The 18,660-nt window shown below is 42.8% G+C and overlaps 1 protein-coding gene across 1 annotated transcript; it reads left to right on the top strand.

The window, feature by feature from the left end:
- The first annotated feature begins 945 nt into the window (after window positions 1-945).
- SHBG (sex hormone binding globulin) lies at window positions 946-11,683 on the top strand. Its single transcript, XM_066598147.1, has 8 exons — window positions 946-1,079; window positions 4,234-4,343; window positions 6,520-6,709; window positions 7,190-7,351; window positions 7,906-8,071; window positions 9,837-9,979; window positions 10,089-10,314; window positions 10,930-11,683. The coding sequence occupies exons 1-8, from the start codon at window positions 975-977 to the stop codon at window positions 11,067-11,069; spliced, it is 1,242 nt and encodes a 413-aa protein (XP_066454244.1). The 5' UTR covers window positions 946-974; the 3' UTR covers window positions 11,070-11,683.
- The last annotated feature ends 6,977 nt before the right edge of the window (window positions 11,684-18,660 follow it).

Here is an 18,660-nt window from a genome sequence, read left to right as displayed (position 1 = left end):
ATTCCTGCAAGTCAATGTCAGAGATTTTACACAAGTCTTGTAACAATCACTGTGATTTGTAAGCCAAAGACCAAACACAGACAGCTGTGTGAGTTGATTGTCCCTCATCCGTGTGCAGTAAGTTTCTGGTTTGACTAGTGAGAGGCCTATGGCGTGTTAAGAAGGGTATCATCTCTCCTTAAGGAAAGCACCTAGATGGTGTCAGGAGACTTATAAGGTCACTTATCAGGTGCTCCTCTGGGAAATATACAAATGGAAGATGGAACAACACCTCTGCAGCGCCACCTATTGGAAGGCAGCATTCCTGCAAGTCAGTGTCAGACTTTTTACACAATAGGTTCTGCTGCAGAGGTGTTGTTCTATTTGCATATATTTCCCAGAGGAGCATGAATGACCTTATAAGTCTCCTCACACCACCTAGGTGCTCTCCTTAAGGAGAAACGATTCCATTCCTGACCCACATTATAGAATAAAATGCAAACTCCACTCTCTGACCCATAGGGGCGCCTCCACACCTTACATGTTGATAATTGATAACTTTGTGTTTTGATGATCTTCAGTACAAGCTGGTTCGTCATATATAAGGGAGATTGCAATTGTGAAATCTATACTTTAGGATGCATTCACTGATTTGCTGCAGATCTCGAAACAGATCTGCAGAAGGTTTCAGATTGAATTCAAATTGTAGGGTGAAATCTGCTGCAGAGCTGCAGCAAATCAGCGACGTGTGAACGCACCCTTAAGAGCATAAGACTAGATTCATGAATCAAACCGTAGTGCAGATGGTCACACATTGGTGAAGGGTTAAATGGAGATCTGTCTTCATGTAAAACATCTGCAGGAGGAAGATACTTAGGAGCATGTTATGGTTGGTGCCAAGGTTGGCCTTTGAATAAGGGACATTAGAAATCATTCCCTCCCATTAATATATAAAGGACAGTGGAAGTGTGACAACCATTCACAGCACCGAGAAAATGAAGCTCCTCATCAGTGTGAGCGCACTTGTCCTTGTGATCCTGCTTTCCTATGGAGACCTTACAGTGGGAAATGTAGTACCTGCCAAGGATCACACAGCAAAGGTAACACTTGCCTCAAGAACCTTCCACAGATAATAAGTTGTTGCTGATGGGGAGAAGGTCCTCAAGCCATAGCACCTTACTGGGCACATACTTCATTACTTACACTTTTAATACACCTAGCAGATGTAGCAGAGCTCAGTTTATCAGAATGTGATACTTGTAGTTTTTCATAGCAGTAAACCTGCGACCTTATTGGCACTGAGAGTTATAATACATAAAGGCTACATTTGGGAAGAGTTTTAATAACTTTTAACTCATTTAGATCTGCTCCATCTATATATTTTAGGGCTTTATTGTGCTTATTGAGCTCCTTTCTACCATATAAATGAATATATTCTTAGTTTTGTGAGCACTTGGATTATTCTGTAAAGTTGTACTGAAAATGATCTCCCTCATTTAGAAATAGTTGCTGCTCATCCTATAACAGAAGTCGTTTCAAAGACCACTGCAACAATTTTGTATAGTTTTGTTTTGAGTTTTCTTACTTGAGAATGATGTCCCTGTCCAATAGCCTGTAGGGTCGGACACTTTTTTTGTCTGAATGGAAGACACATTTCAGGTTTTATGTAATAGAGTATGCTGATTTCAGAAATCAAGACGAAACAATTCTCTGAAAACCGGAACACCTCCCTATTTACACACAAAAATATTATCGATAAGTTTCATATTTTATATATTTATGTTGTTTATTATTTATTTTATGTCCAAAATTTAAAAAAAATGTATTTGTTATTCATTATAAATTAAAATCAAAATACATGAAACATAACCATATTAGTTATTTATTTCTGTACATACAGTACAAAAAAACCCATTACAATCTTTCCAATAGTCATATACTCATTAGCCTACGCAATTTACTCATATACTATTTAGGAAAAGGATAGTTAAAGTCTTTTTTCGCATCGAATCATGGCAGTGAATTGTTCCAGTCATTTAGGGAGGTGTTCCGGTTTTCAAAGAATTTTTTCGTCTTGATTTTTGAAATCGGCATACCCGATTACATAAGACCTGAAATGTGCCTTCCATTCAGATAAAAAAGGTCTCCGACACTACAGGCTAATGTCTGTCCAATGTCTGATACATGTTGGTCCTACTTCTGGGACTCCCACCTAAATACAACCATTTCCATAAAAGTGAATGGAGATTTCTTGTTGGTTGCAGTGGTTAGTAGCTATCCGGTGTGTTGGGGGATTGGGTGGTTCTGCATCCATTGGACGTTATCTTGTGGATATGCCATAAATATCTGATTTGGGTTTACATCTAATAGCTAGAGTGAAGTTTGTTATCTTGTGTACAATGGGGGTCTCTGTAGCTTGACCTTTAACACTGTGATTATCAAGATGGTTTGTTTGGACTTGGACTTACTTTACATTGGGTTTGGTTGTGTTTAGATAAGAGAACAATAGCTTTTTGATTGGATAAGTTAATTAATCAAGGTATAATTGGTGGCATCAGTAGAATAAATGTATGCTTCTTTATGTACATTGTATGCCATGTAATACATTTAGAGTTCTTAAGGTCCATTCCCCCATAGCTAATCTCTTGCATATTTTCCGCAGCTGAAAAAAAATCAGAAGTAAATATAAACTAAAATCTGCACCATTTAGTGTGGATCCGCAGAAGATTATATCCCTTCAATTGAAGGGGTGAAATCCACAGCAAATCCACAAATATAGTCTGTATTTTGATTCAGATTTGCTGTGGATTTTTTCAGCTGCAGCAAATCAGGTATGTGTGAACGCATCCTTAGGCTACATTCACACGGGCGAGCACAATATGGGGCTGATAAACTCAATATCAGGCTTGCCAACGTGTGTGTGCTTCATGCCTTGCATTGCTTCGGTGAAACTGCGATCCTCAGGTGCGTGTTCATGCAATGTTTTTTAAGGTCCCATTGAAAACAATGGGCGAGGCGTTCCGCAGAAGACCCAAAGATAGAACATGCTGTAACTCTTATCCTTGCAGAATGGAGTTCATATTCGTGAGTTTTGTGCTTCTCACAACACACACAACTTGCGCGAGATTCTCACCTGTGGAATAAGATCTTAGCGTCGCTTTAAGGTGGTTTCACACACTCAAGATCCAGCAGGAAGGAGAAGTAGAAAATCCTTTCTTTATATTTCCTATTCTTTTTTAGTCTTTTTTTTTTTTTTGGCTTTTAGCTAAAAAAAACTCAGTGAAAAACTTCCACAAAACTGCAACTTTTATCAAAAACACACTGGGAGTTCTTTATCATCATGGGAATTTTCCATCAGCTTTTCTTCCATTCTCCAATTTAAAGATGCAATAGTATGAGAATTTTGGCACCAGTAATAAATGTGCCCCACTCTTTGTGACATTATCATAATTGGCATGGAGTTTTATTTAACACATTTCCAAAATATATATACAATATACTATTTAAAGGGAAAGGGTAATCAAGTATATTGGAAAAAATGGAGAAGATGAATAGGGAATCATTTAATGCCTGGCTAGGTATGGCCGGATTCATATCTGTGTCCAAACTTCCGGCTGGGGGTTTCATCAAAGATCCCGTTGAAATACTGGAAGCAAGTGTGTTGCATGCAGTGCTTTTTCTTCTATCCAAAGGCTTGGGCAGCTGGGCGGAAAGCTGGTAGACCCCATTATAGTAAATAGGATCCGCCCGGCGTAGTTTGGTTCAGTCCAGAGAGGAACTGTTCGTCCGCGGAGATTCGCCTTTCCTGCTCCTGAACGGAGCAGGAAAGTGGAATCCCCAGCACAGATGTAAAAAAAAAATTGCCTTAAGAATTTCAGAATGGTTATTCATATTTCATGTTTCCATTATTAGCCAAAGATATCATTTAGAAATAACCTTTCCTAAAACTTCTGGTACAAATGTAGCAGAGCTGAATTGATCACTTACCGCCTTGGGATTATATTACCTGTGCATGGTTATATCTCTATACACATAGAATGACATAAATGATATCACAATGAGCTGTGTCAAATGATAAACTCCACTCTGCTAAATCTGTAATTAAGGGTGTGTTCACATGTAGCAGATTTGGTTCAGATCTGCAGCAGATCAACTATGTGTAAATGCACCCTAAAGGGTTTTTTTTCCTAACAGACTTTTTGGGGGCATCCATTGAACTTTGACAAAGTTATGGCAGTTTTTGTGTTTTTCCAGGTGTCTTGTTCCTTTGAGAAGCTGGTGAGATCCTCAGAGAGTTTGTATATAGGGAACGGAGATGCTCAAAGTGTTCTGCGTCTGGAATTCCAGCTTTCTGAGTTAACAAGGTATTAATCCTCTCATTATTTTAGAATGGCCCTACATCTTCTACATGCATAGAGATGCCATCAGGTGAAAAATGTTTATGAGAACTTGTTGCATGAGGATTTCAGTATGTTTCACATAGTAGATCTTGAGAACAGGGGTCCCGTGTCCCCATCATCCTCACTGTGGAGATACTGCACCCCCTACAGTGAGGAGGAGACTGAATGGAGATACCGCTCGGCTATTTCCATCAGCCCTAATGAAATGAATGGAGTGCTGACCGCGCATGCTCAGCCAACAGTCTCTTCACAGTGATGTCCTTTGGGGGGAGTAGCAACACAGTGACAGGAGAGCAGAACACGGAACCCCCATTCTTTAGATAGGCGGGGGGGGGGGGTCTCAGCAGTGAAACGCCCAACAAACAGCAAGTCGGAACTTGCAGCTGTGGTACAACCCCTTTAAGGACACCATTTGTAATTTTTGATTTTTTTTAACTTAAGTGGACATTAAAGAGAAACTAATGTAGAAAGTCTTCACAATATCAACGTGTCTTCATTGTAACTTTATGGAACATCCCATTACATAGCAACAGCATTACTTCTTTTGTGTTCTGACATATGCTGACATGGTGATGATTTTCTGTATTTGGACTAGTGGAGCCAGGGAGATCAACCTGACTGGCTCTTCTGTTGCAGTCCCATTGGAGTCTAATCGGGGAACATTGGTACCGTTCACCTATTTTTCTTTTTATATAAAAGTCAACCTGTCAATAGTTTTATGCTATCCGAACAACAAATCACCTACCGCTAGTCAGTGATTGGCAGCCTTCCCATTATGTTTGTGCCTATAGATATACCCTGTTTCCCTGAAAATAAGACACTGTTGTTTATATTATTTTTTGCCTCAAAGGAGGCACAGTGTCTAATTTTCAGGGAGTGTCTTATAATTATTACCAAGCAGCCGGCGTTCGGGTCCTTCGTGCTGGTCTCCATTGCTGCTGCAGGCTGCCGTGTCGTCCTTCATGCTGACAGAGCAGTTCTTCCTGGTAGCGGGGCTTGAATACCCCGCCTCCAGCAAGCTAATGCTCTGATTGGTTAATCGAGCACCGGCTCTCATTGGCTGATGTGGCACTCGATTAACCAATCACAGCCATTCATTGAATGACATCATTGAATGGCTGTGATTGGTTAATCGAGCATCGGCTTTCATTGGCTGACGCAGTGCTTAATTAACTAATCAGAGCATTAGCTTGCTGAAAATGGGGTTTTCAAGCCCCGCTACCAGAAAGAACTGCTCCGTCGGCGTGCCAGAGGACGCAAAAGGCTGCAGCAGAGACGGAGACCAGCACGAGGAGACGAACACCGGCTGCTAGGTGAGTATTGTGTGTTTTTTTTTTTTTTTTAATGTCGTGTAGCTATGGCTTATTTTCGGGGGAGAGATTATATTTCAAGCATCCCCCCTGAAAATCAGGGTAGGGCTTATTATCGGGGAAGCACGGTAGCTGTCAATCACTGGTAGGACCGCCCACTGGACTCCTAAGTCCAGAATGAGTAGGAAAATAAAATAAATGACCAGTTATACTGCATCTTCTCACAAAACTACATATCAATCTGCTCAGCGCCTCCTGCTCTATAACTTGCTGCCTGCAGATCAGACTTCATGTGTAACGTGGCAGGTTCTCTTTCAGTGCTCTTAAAGGAATTGTGCCAAGTTTTCAAGTTACTCCCTATCCGCAGGACAGGAGATAATTTTATGATCAGTGGGGTCCAACCACTGTAATCCCTGCTGATCCTGAAAATGGAGATCCAGTTGGTCCTCAGGTGAATGGGGCAGAGGTTGCGCAGGCATGTTGCTGCTCCATTCACTTTAGTGACTGCTAAAGCAAGTTAATTTGGCAATCTCCAATGCTGTCATTGCAGTGAATTGAGCAGTGTACCTGCACAACCTCCACTCTATTCTCTCAGGGACCAACCAGACACTCCTTTTTGGGATTGGTGGGGGTCGCTCACAATCCTAAACTTATCCCCTGTCCTGTGGATAGGTGATAACTTTATAACTGTGCCTAACCCCTATAATCAGATGTATACTGAAGGCTATTTCTTCTCCTTGATCATAAGGTGCACTGGTCTAGCTGCTGTATTTTCCTTTATGGATGTCTATGCATTCAGTCTAATTTATTGGCTGTACTATACTCCACAGTAATCTCTCCTCCTTTGAGTTTCGGACTCGGGACCCAGAAGGCATCATCTTCTTTGGATATATTGGAACACAGAAATGGTTTGTACTTGCGGTTCGGGATCGTCGTCTAGAAGTACAAATGAGTAATGAAAATGGGCAGATGGTTCTCTCCAAGTGGGGGCCAGATGTGTGCGATGGAAAATGGAGGAAGGTGAGATGACACATGGCTCTGGATCTACAACAGTACTCATGCGTAAATAGGTCTATGTAATAAACTGAGATATAAGCACAAAGCTTGTAGGACATTTAGATGAGTGGAGAAAAACTTTTTAGCACTATGGGGTGCCTTTCCATCAACTTGGTGGTAGCCATCTTGGATTTCGTTGAAGACCCTTCAGTGGAAGTGGGATCCCTTTTTTAAGAACAGAATTTTATCAGTCATTTTTATTCTGTACCTACAACCATTTTTAAGTTATGGATGATGTCATGTTGAGTTCTACAAAGTTTCCTACTTGTAACTCTTTTCATCCAGAAGATATTCTGGGTAGCCCTGACGTTTGAATCACTTTGTATAATATTTCCGTACAGTTATGTGAAATGTGAACCATATTACTGAGTTCTTAATGTAGCAGCGGGGCTTTTATGGTAGAAGTAAGGTTCTGCTGCCATTGTTTATCGTCTTGTCTTGCAGGTGACTGTGGATAGTACCAGCAACACTATTGATGTGAGAGTAAATGGAGAGATTGTAGTGATGTTGACTTATTACGTGAACCTTGTGCCTCAGAGCTTCCCCACACTTGGCATCATCTTGGGTGACCTTCCTGCAAACAGTGATTTGCAGCTACTCAAGCCGGTACTATATCATGATCTGGCTCTTTATTAGCATAGAGGGGAAATTTATTGTCATTCTATAACATATCAATTAATGTATACCAAATGTACAAAATCCCCTTCCAATGAATATTTGCCTACAATCTGCTTTAGATATTACTTTGAGGTCAAAGGGATTCTGTCATCAGATTCATACTGACTAAACCATGGGTACCATGAACCCGAGATACCTATTGCCCCATGAGCTTTGAGTCTCGGAGGGCGCCGCTCCAGCTTCTCCCTGCCCTCTGCATGTAGCGTTATAGCACTCACCCTATACATAAAAGGGGAGAGACCTGCCCCTCTACATGCAGTGGGTGGGGAGAAGCTGGTGCGGCCCCCTCCATGACTCAAACTTTAAAGTGTATTTATTCTGAAACATTGCAGCATTTCAAAATACAACACTCTCAGGTGAAGAGCATCACTTTTCCGGATTCATACCGCCCATGGTTCAGGCAGCATGAATCTGATGACTAAAACCCTTTGAGACCTCAATCTAGAACAGTGTAATTGTCATTATGTGCTCCCTCTCTCTAGATCGTTCCTGCATTAGATGGGTGTTTGCGTAATTGGGCCTGGGTGAAAAAAAATACAGAAGCCCTAGACCACGCAATGGAGACGGATGATAACCGACGCTGTTTTGAAAATGAGGAACCTGGAGCTTTCTTTCCTGCTCATGGCTATACTATCTTTAAACCTGCGGGTGAATTTTCATCTTATATTCCTATTTAAAGATCCCTTTCAGACTGAAACTTTTGTGGCACCCCAACATACAGATGTTTTTGCCGGAAGCAGCTGTGACTTGAGTCTGCATGGGTCATAGAAGGGGTCCTAAGGGACAGACCAGACGCTTTGATGTCCGTATAGCCTAATAGGGAATAGGACATGAGAAGCCTTTAAGAGACAACCATTTAAAGAGATTTACTGACTTTTTTACCAGAAATCTTTTTAAAATATCGATAGAACATGTCATTTAAGGGGTTGTACCAGAATTATACGTTATTCCCTATCCACCGGATAGGGTGATATCATGGCGGTCTTGCCTAAAATTGCCACCCGGCCAGTAGCTCACCGGTGCGGCTGATAATTAAGTGGAAAGACCAGTGCCGGTATTTCTTTTTTCCTGGCCATATTAATGGTTGGTAATAAATAATTGTCAGGTGAGAGCATGGTGGGCAGCAACTCCATATTAAGGATTTCCCTCATCCTGTCTCTTCCTTTGGCTCTCGTACGCCCCTGCTGCAGCTGTGACTCCCGACATCTCCCTTCGGCATCTGCGGTGCATATAGGACATGCAGAATGCAGACGCCTGGATGGGGGGTTAGAGGTCAGGGGTCACAGCTCTAATCACAGGAGTGGATGCGAACAGGAGCTAAAAAGAAAGTGAAATCCTTAATGCTGTGGGGTTGCTGCCTGCCAGAGGTTCAGGATGGGGATGCCACACAGAGGAGCCCCTATTACTGCTGGGAGCACTGTTACTATTGGTGGTACTACACGGGGACACCTTTACTACTGGGGCCATTACTGGGGTCACTAATACTACTGGGGCCACTATGGTGACCACTACTACTACTGGGGCCACGACTAGAGGCACTATAACTATTGGGGCCACTACTGTGGACACTTTTACTACTAGGGGCCCCATTACTACTAGGGGCACTGTTACTGTTGGGCCCACTGTTAATATTGGGTCCACTAGTCTGGGCATTATTACTACTGGGGGCACTACACTGTCACTATTGGTGGCACTATTGCTACTGGAGCCACTATGGGGAGGGGGGTCACAATACTAATTGCAGCCACTATAATAACAGATATAAAAGCATATATCAGGTTAAGCCACGCCATAATCCAAACCCCCTTTCACCTTAGCCCGTATTTTTTTTGTGACAAAGTTGGCAACCCTAGTCTTAGTGCTGAGACCTCCCACTGATCTTGAGAATGGGGTTTGCATGTCGCTCGTCCTCCTTACTGCTGGATTACTGAGTGCGCTACTGCTCCATTCATTTTCAATGTGACAGCAGAGATAGCCAAGCAGCAAGCACTCTGGTATTTCTGTTAGCTCCATTGAAATGAATGGAACACCAACTGTGCATGCTCGGCCATCACTCAATTCACTGTGACGTCACTGTGTGTGGGAGAAGCATCTCCACAGTGATGAGAACAGAAGAACTCAAGACCCTTGTTCTCAGGATCGGTGGTGGTCTCAGCGGTAAGGCCTCTACCAATTAGCAAGTTATCCTCTATCATATGGCTAGGGGATACCTTGTAATTCCGGCGAAAAGTCTTTAATCTCTGATTGGTGGGGGTTTCTCATCAAAAGAAAAATGAGGGCCCATTTCTTCCTTAGAACATGGTAGTAAAGTGCAAGACCACTCTCTTGGCTACTTCCATAATCAATTGAATAAAATGAAGACTATCATGACATAAATACCTATTGTTAGAATACCGTTTTAATTTTTTTGTAGCATTTCCAAGAAAAGATAAAGATTCCTGGAGAATGACCCTTGAGCTCTCCTTCCGAGTACTAGAAGATGGTGGGGTCCTGCTGGGAATGTCTGGAGCTGGGAATGTTTCTGCACTAACAATAACTTTGGATTTGGACAAACGAGTAACAGCCCTTGAAATTCTTATAGAATTATTTTAGAAAAATTATCTAAATTGTTTTATTACAGGTTTTAATCCATGATCTATTCATAATATTATGTAATTGCCTTCAGGTCTTGGAAGTGTCCTTACTGGGAAAGTTAGCACATTCGTTAAAGTTTCCATCAGGTGTATGTTTCAAAAATTGGCATACTGTCAATGTTGTCATCCAGCCCAATCAAGTTGACCTGATAACCACTGAGGCCGCATCTTCTATGGAGATTCTGCAGACAGACTTCAAGGCGTTGGAAGCTGTATGGCTGGATCCAGACTCTCAAATTTTTATCGGAGGAGCTCCAGGTGAAATTTGGGGTTTTTAGTTTAGAAGGTTGAAATCAAGAGTTTACAGCTAACGCCATCTTTTTGGAGGTGGCTGATACTTTTACAAGTCTGTTATTTCTCTCAAAAATGTGCTTTGTGTTTTAAAGGGGTTGCTAATAGTATAAAGTGATGGTATATTACTAGGGTATGCTACGGGTTGGACCATGCAAATGTAGTCTACCACTACAGTCTTATGAAAGCTGTGTAAAAGAAAATCTGTCTTTTTTTAGTCTACTACTCATTTGTGAAAGAATGGCAAAAAGCATGAGGACAAGTTCAGGTTACCAAATAGCGTTGAACTATTGGCAAGCAACACTGGACAGTTTTGGGGTCAGCTTTCACTTGGTATGCTGCTGAGGTAAAGTAAAAGCTGCACTGTGATTGGTTGTCATGGGCAAAAAAGACATTTTCTTTTAGACCACTTTCAAAAGAGTGGCCTACTTTTCCGTGACTTTTTTGTTTGGTAAGGGTCCTAATGACTATTATAGGTCTGCTTCTATGATTTGTAAAAACTCATTTGGGCAACTGGAAATACAGATCGGTGAATGTACTAATATATATTCATCCTAATTATTAAATTCTCTTTTATTGTAGAACAAGCGGAGCCTGGAGCGCATTTCTCAGGATGTCTTCAGATAACTCTACAAGACACAGCTGTTGAGTTTGACTCGGCCCAGTACAAGCACCCTCATGTCCACAGTCACAGTTGTCCATTGGCAATACATAACGAATAATGTAAAAGTCTTTATTGGAGTCTGTGTTTTATTACTTTCTAATTGTTGGTCATTATATTCACATTTAATTGCTGGATTCGGAGAGGATGATTATTGAGGTTTTATAAGCTTAAGAATCACGTAATTTCTGACCTTACTATATGGTCTTTTACGAAGACTTTATTTTTGCTTCAATTCTACGTATACCTGATTTACTAAGAGCCGCTAGGAATAAACCATCCTTGGCTATGTGAATATGTTTATGATGCCCATCATTCTTTTAAACAAATTAAAAGTGCAACTTCCAAACGCTAAACAGAGGTTTTATAAGCCTGACTTTGCAAGTCAGGTTTTTTTTTTTTTTTTGGAGTCCAGAAAATAGAGAAAAGTCCTGTTTTAGGGAAAAGAATGACAAAAAAACATCATGGTACAAAATAATGTGTAGTGAATATTAGTAAAACCCCCAGTCCGGTACACACTTTATATATTGACCTGCTTGGATGTCTTGGCAGAAGCCTCTATTATGTGCACTACTGACAAGTATATTTTCATCCATCAGTAAAACAGCCCGCTGAACATTGTTGTTTTATCTCCACATGGACGTCTACGTGATAAATAAATCGTATTTACATTTGGATGACTCTATGTCTTTCTTCATACACATCTGACTTATCCCACCACATACGGTACGGTAATAAAGTCCAAGCAGAGAAAGATGGGAACAATACGGGGAGAACTCAATTTTCAGCAATTCAACGTTACTTTGTATAATGAAACATTTGATTATAATGATATCAATTCCTTGTGGTTTTCAAGATCTGTGTTTGCAGAGACTCCATAGGAATTGAAAGTAGTTTAGTGGTAGTTGGATGTTGATGACCTATTCTCAGGTTAGGTAATAGGAATATGTAGGTGATGGGCGACCCCTGCTGTTTGAACAGGTGCGACACTCAGGTAAGCTCTGTGGCCTCTTAAATGCATACCAACACAGCGCTGTACATTGTGTTGTGACTGTACCAAGAATAGCAGCTCAATCCCATTCACTTCAATGGGACTGAGCTGGTGAAAGGCCACGTACCAGATGAAAGTGATGTCATTGGCCTAAGAAGCTGCATCACTCCCTCAAGTGTCGCAACCTCTTAAAACAGCTGATCGATGAGGATTCTGAGCAGCAGATTCCTATAATCTGATATTGATGACCTATCCCAAGGGTCGGTCATCAATATCTAAGTTCCATAAAACCCCTGTTTTTTGTTTCCTTCCAGTGGATACAAATTTCGCCTGATCATATGGTAATCATACACCATGTTTCCCCCAAAATAAGACCCTGTCATATATAAATTTTTGCTCCAAAAGAGGCACTGGGTCTTATTTTCCATTTTCAATCTCTTATTATACAAGTCCCTCCTACTGCTCTCCGGAGCTCCGACACGCTTCTAGCAGTCCTTTGCTTCCCAAAGAATATCACTTTCTGGTTACTGGATTCATAAATTCCGCCTCCAGGAAGCAATGGCTCTGAGTGGCTGAGCAGCGTTTGAGAACCAATCAATGCAGCGATTGATGAACCAATGCGATGGCTATGATTGGTTCATCGAGTGCTGCATTGATTGGCTGAGCAGTGGCGGAAGAACCAATCACAGCCATCGTGTTGTGAAGGCGGGATTTATGAATTGCCTGAGCCACAGCATTGATTGGCCAATTCATAAATCCAGTCTATATGCAGTGTCTACACGCAAGTGACTGCGAAGCTGTGACTGCAGCAGGGAATTGCAGGGTAAATAAGTAAATACTATAGATTCTGATACACAAGTACAAAATACATAACCTCCTCTAAGCAGAGTCCTTAAAGCTGTTGTCCCACTTCTAGCTATTTATGATCTATCATCAGGACAGGTAATTAATAGCAGATCGGTGATGAATTGCTGCCAGGGACCCTCTGGGGATTAGCTGTTTCCCCGGGTCAGTGCCTTTATGTACTGAGCTGTTTCACTGTAGGAGGCAGACAGCTCCATGTATTGCTTAGTGGCCTGGATTGGTATTGCAGGCTGAGTCCCATTCACTTCAATATAACTTGACCTGCATTACTAACTATAGCCACTGTGCAATGTATGGAGCTGTGTGCTTCCTGCAGCAAAACAGCTTTGTATACAAATACCAGTCTAGTGAAACAGCTGATCCCTAGGGGTCCCAGGTGGTGGACCCCTGCTAATCTGCTATTGGTAACCAGGGGCGTACCTAAAGGCTCAGGGGCCTGGGTGCAAAAGTTCTGCTTAAGAGCTTCTACCCCACACTCCCCTGTACCCATACCTAGATCGGGCTGCATACATTATCTAGACCCTGGGCGTAATCTTTCCAAACATGATGCATTTCCTGCGCATGAAAATTTGTTTGTAGCCCCGCAGGCCACTCTTACACACTCCGCTTTTTACCGCTATTAGAACGGTGTCCCGAGCACCATACTAACCGCGGTACAACACTGCCATTGATTTTAATGAGGTTACTCAAATCTGTGCTCGAACACTGTGTTTCTAACTCCGCAATTTTCGAGAGCTGTCTGTTCTATTTTTTTTTTTGATACCTTGATATTTTTACTTTTGTCCCACTAGGGGACCTGAATATCACCATCTTTTATCATTCTTATAATACACTGCTATACGGCAGTATATAGTGTTCAGCTGTGTGAAACTAGCCTCACTCCTAAAAATTAGGATATTTAGAGAAAATGCTCAATATTGCTGCAAATTACCTCAGTGTACAGTATGGACAGAGTGAAGGTAACATGCCCTCCCATAGCAGCCCCAATGGCATCACCTCCCAACTGCTCCATATACTCCACCTGTACTCATCAATTCAAAAAGAATAAAAGGTTTAAAACATATCACATTTGTCCTTTATTAGAGATACCGTGTTCCCCAAAAATAAGACCCTCTTTTGCCCCAAAAGAGGTACTTGGTCTTCTTTTCAGGGAATGTCTTATATTACTTACCTAGCAGCTGCGGTCCAGGTCCCTCCTGCTAGTCTGTGAAGTTCCATAGCTCCACCGTGCGTCCTGCACGTATATTGGCATCTTACTCATCAGCTCGATACTATGGAGCAATTCCAGCAACCTGATTGGTTCTAATCCCAATTCCAGCAACCTGATTGGTTGTTTGGGTTGTCTGATTCAACCTGATTGGTTTTTTGGGCTCACTGATTGGTTGTTGGGGCCGAAGTACGGAGTAAAAGGCTAATATGTGTCCTGCACTCCTTGAACACAACAGAACATCACTTCCTGGTCACAGGGTTCATAAATCTGGCCTTCAAGAAGCAATGGCTCCGATTGGTGCAGGGAGTTTGGCTCTCAGCCAATCACAGCCGTCACGTTGGTTCAGCAAGCACTGCATTGATTGGCTGAGAGCAGCGCTCCTGGAATCAATCAGAGCAATTGTTTCCTGGAGGCAGGATTTATGAACCCTGCGACCAGGAAGTGATGTTCTGTTGGGAATACATTACCGCGGCTGCTAGGTAATGTATTAATTTCTTAATGTACTCTAGCTAGGGTCTTATTATCGGGGTAGGGCTAATATTTTAAGCCTCCCCGGAAATAGCCAAAAATCAGGGTAGGGCTTATTTTTAGGAAGGTGTTATTTTTGGGGATACACTGTATGATTGTATGATTATCCCAGGGGAATACAGTGCAGGTTGTAGCAAGACACAGAGCATGTGCCTACATTGGTCTGTGTGAAAAATGGGGCAGCCTCATAGGCTGTTATAGGACTGTGTGCAGTACATGGAATACATTGAGAGCACAGGGCCAGAATATATGGCCATGTGAAAATATTGTTACTGTAGTCATTGATTTTTTTTGTGTCTACAGTATTGCAACTTATTTCTCCATTGCAGTTTCTGCAGTCATGTGTCGCTCCGCTTTGGACATTGGGATGACAAATAATATGGCAACAATTACAGCTTCCAAGGAGATTGTCGACAAGCATTCCTGGACTCATCAGTGGCAAATCTGACTAGTTCTACAATGTGAGGGTGGTTTACCAGGAGACAAAAAAAACAGCACCGTGGTGAGTTACAGGAGTCGGCGGGAAAATGATGTTAGTACTGCTGGAAAGTAACAGCAGCCGGCAGGGGGACACTTACAGGAGGCAGGAGGGGAATCCAGGCAGAGAGCACAATTGTATCATGCAATCCACCTCTGGGGACGTCACCTGCCCCTTCCCTGCATCAGCCAATACACTGCTGGGGGTGTCACCTGCCCCTTCCTTGCATTAGCCAATCCACTGCTGGGGGTGTCACCTGCCCCTTCCTTGCATTAGCCAATCCACTGCTGGGGGTGTCACCTGCCCCTTCCTTGCATTAGCCAATCCACTGCTGGGGGTGTCACCTGCCCCTTCCTTGCATTAGCCAATCCACTGCTGGGGGTGTCACCTGCCCCTCTCCTGTCACTGAGGCGGGCCTTGTCTCTCTGTTGGAGACAAGATGCACCAGTACTGTTGTAGGATATAATATGCCAAAGGCTCAAGACCCAAGTGGATCTTGAGCCCACTATTTTTGATTTGAGATACACCAATATTGGTATCAAGAAAGCCTACCGGATTTATTTAGCAGCCAGGCATGTACACATACATACTGTATATTATGGCAGCCTGCAGACGGCCGGGTCAGATCCCACTGCAAGAATTCTCGCAGTGGGATGCGGACCCGAGCCCCTGCAGAGACCTGCGGCCGGTGCCAGCTCTCTTCTGCTATGTGCCGACCAGCCGACACATTTGCAAAGTGGAGCTGGCCCATTCCTAGTGACATTTCTGTGCAGGCCTCTGCGAGACCCGCACAGAAATAGAACATGCAGTGATTTGTTTTCCGCGCATGTCTTCATGCGGACAAATCGTGGCTATGTGCATAGGATTGAATTATCTAATGCAAGCAGGTACAGGCGGAAATTCTGCGGGAAATCACATCACGGAATTTCCGCCCCTGTGCACAAGGCCTTGCTCTAGATTTTTTTGCAGAGTGTTTTGAAACAGTTGCAAAACCATCTCATGAAATGCAAGACCATGTCTGTCTGAGCCGCTCACTAGTTATTGGATACCAATAGTAGTATGACATGGCTAAAAGTAACATACAAATAAGTATATTTTATGCCACTCATGGCAATCAGTCCTTAATTTTGACCCCTTGCTTGCCATGGGTGGCAAAAACTATTCTATACAACAGGGGATTAAAATCTGGATTATTTTTAATCCTTGCTGGGGCAGCAGTGTGGCAGAGCAGTTATAGTCTGATACTAATACATCGTGTTAGGTCTATCAGTCAACGGACTATTATATCCGGTAACTTCTAGGGTCTGTTTTAGTGAGAAAGAAGTAATGATTAAATGTGACAATGTGCCACAAAATTTGGACTCAAAGTAAGCCAACCAATAGGGGTGTAAAGTTAGGATGCCTACTCACTAGTGATATTTTTTCTAGCGATGCGAGAGCCAGTGCCTCGCAATGCAGAGAAAACTCTGCAATATCGCTCATTGTTTTTTCAGCAGCACCAGCTCCAGCTCCATTGAAAACATAGGGAGTACATTGCAGACTTCTGCCACAGCTATGGCAAAGGATTCCTTCATCCCAGCAGAGCCGACACCATTGAATGCAATGGGATAGCATCATGGACTTCTGCCACAGCTGTGACAGCTGCGACAGATGTGGCAGAGGATTCCCTCATCCCTGCGGGGATGAGGGAATCCTCTCCCATAGCTGTCACAGCTGTGGCAGAAGTCAGTGATGTACTCCCTATGTTTTCAATGGGGTTGATGCTGCTGCTGCCGGCCCCATTGAAAACACTGAGGCGATATTGCAGATATTTTCTGTGCGCTGTGAGGCTTGAGAGTAAAAATCGCAAATAAGTATGAAACCATTGAAAATGATTGGTTTCATAATCACCGCCCTTGCATCGCAAGAAAAAATATCGCAGTGGGTACGCATCCTTAGATTTATGAAAACTGAAAGAAAAGCTTTCAGTTTTCAGTAGCAGAATATGCAGTGAAAGCTGCATTGTGATTGGTTGCTATGGGCAACAAAGACAAGTGCTCTTTTAAAGCGTGTCATAAATCTCCCCTTGTCACAATGGATAAGCCCCGCCTCCTGCGTGTTCTACTAGCCGTTAAGATTCCATGACGCATCATTTCCATCTGCCACCCGAGGAGAACAGATCGCCCGCCAGTCATCTGTTGCCGTAAAGTATGAAGATGAAGAACGAACTCCCGCCAAGATGAAGGTGCAGTAGAAGAAGGTCATACTTACATGTAGTTGTAGTCAGGATTCCTGTCACCAAGGGCAAAGGTTTAATTCCCTGCCCCATCTCAGGTGTAAATACCCCGGCCGGGGTCTGTTGGTGCCCCTCCTGGCATCCAATATTGGGAGCACTCCGTACATCCATGGAGGCCACCTGCTACACCCATTACAAAGGGTATACGAAAATCTTTGTTGCCCCTAGCAACCAATCATGGCCCAGCTTTCATTTTACCTCAGCAATATAAGGTATAAGAGCTGAGCTGTGATTGGTTACTACCAGCAACAAGGACAGATTTGATACATTAGGCCATCAAAGTTAACCCCCCCCCCCCCCCAAAAAAAAAGAAAGAAAGAGAAAATGTTCTCTATCCCAAGGGATAGTTAGAGAGGCAGTACGGGCATTGTTACCACGGTTGCCATGGTCGCAGCAGCCATTGTGGGACAGTCAGTTAGAGGGAGAGGGAATGGAGACCTGAATGTAAACAGAGAGCCGATAAGTCAGAAGGTGGAAAAAGACGGAACATAAAAAATAACATGATAAATGGAGGGCGAGGAGATTTATTACATGAAGTAAATAAAATGTGATTAATGCAAATTACTGGAAATAGTAGAAATATGAGAGAATGATACAATTCTGATTGTGTAGATAACGACTACCCAGCACTGTACATCGTATAATGGGGCAAATACAGACCGCTATGCCGTACGTTACACATAATCTAAGTAACAGTCTCTTCCGCAGTAACGGCTCCTCAGTTAGGACTATGGACTCACAACGGATTGCAAAAATGGCACTATATGATACCGATAGAACAGCAGTGTAATCCATGAAAGCTGCAATGTGATTGGTTGCTATGGGCAACAGACAACTGACTTTAGATGAGGTCATACCTCTCCCATTGACACAACAGATAAGCCCCGCCCCTGTGTGCTAGATTAGCTGTTATATCCCATGATGCATCATTTCCATCTGCCAACCATGCAAGACAACAGATCATTCGCCATTTATCTGCCATGGTAAAATATAAAAAATCTGTGACGGCCAGCGAATACAAAGTCCTGACGGCGTGAAGGTATTGTACGCTCGTGCATGGACAGAATCGGAATTAGGCTTTGTGTCACCCAGGGGAAAGATTTCGTTTTCTGCCCGCTTCTATGAGTACATCATGACCGAGATTTGTTGGTGACCCTCCTGGCACCCAATATTAGGGACACATACTATGCAGGCCCACCTACTACACCCATTCCCTGGGGGACACAAAGTCACTGCCAGCCATACCCCCAAATGTGTTACATCCATAGCAACAGTCAGAGAGCCAGTAGGGGCATTGTTAGCGCTG

This window comes from Eleutherodactylus coqui, chromosome 1 (genome assembly GCF_035609145.1).
Source record: "Eleutherodactylus coqui strain aEleCoq1 chromosome 1, aEleCoq1.hap1, whole genome shotgun sequence".
Classification (NCBI taxonomy): Eukaryota; Metazoa; Chordata; class Amphibia; order Anura; family Eleutherodactylidae; genus Eleutherodactylus; species Eleutherodactylus coqui.
The sequence above is the reverse complement of the archived record's forward strand: the minus strand, read 5'-3'. Positions and strand labels throughout refer to the sequence as shown.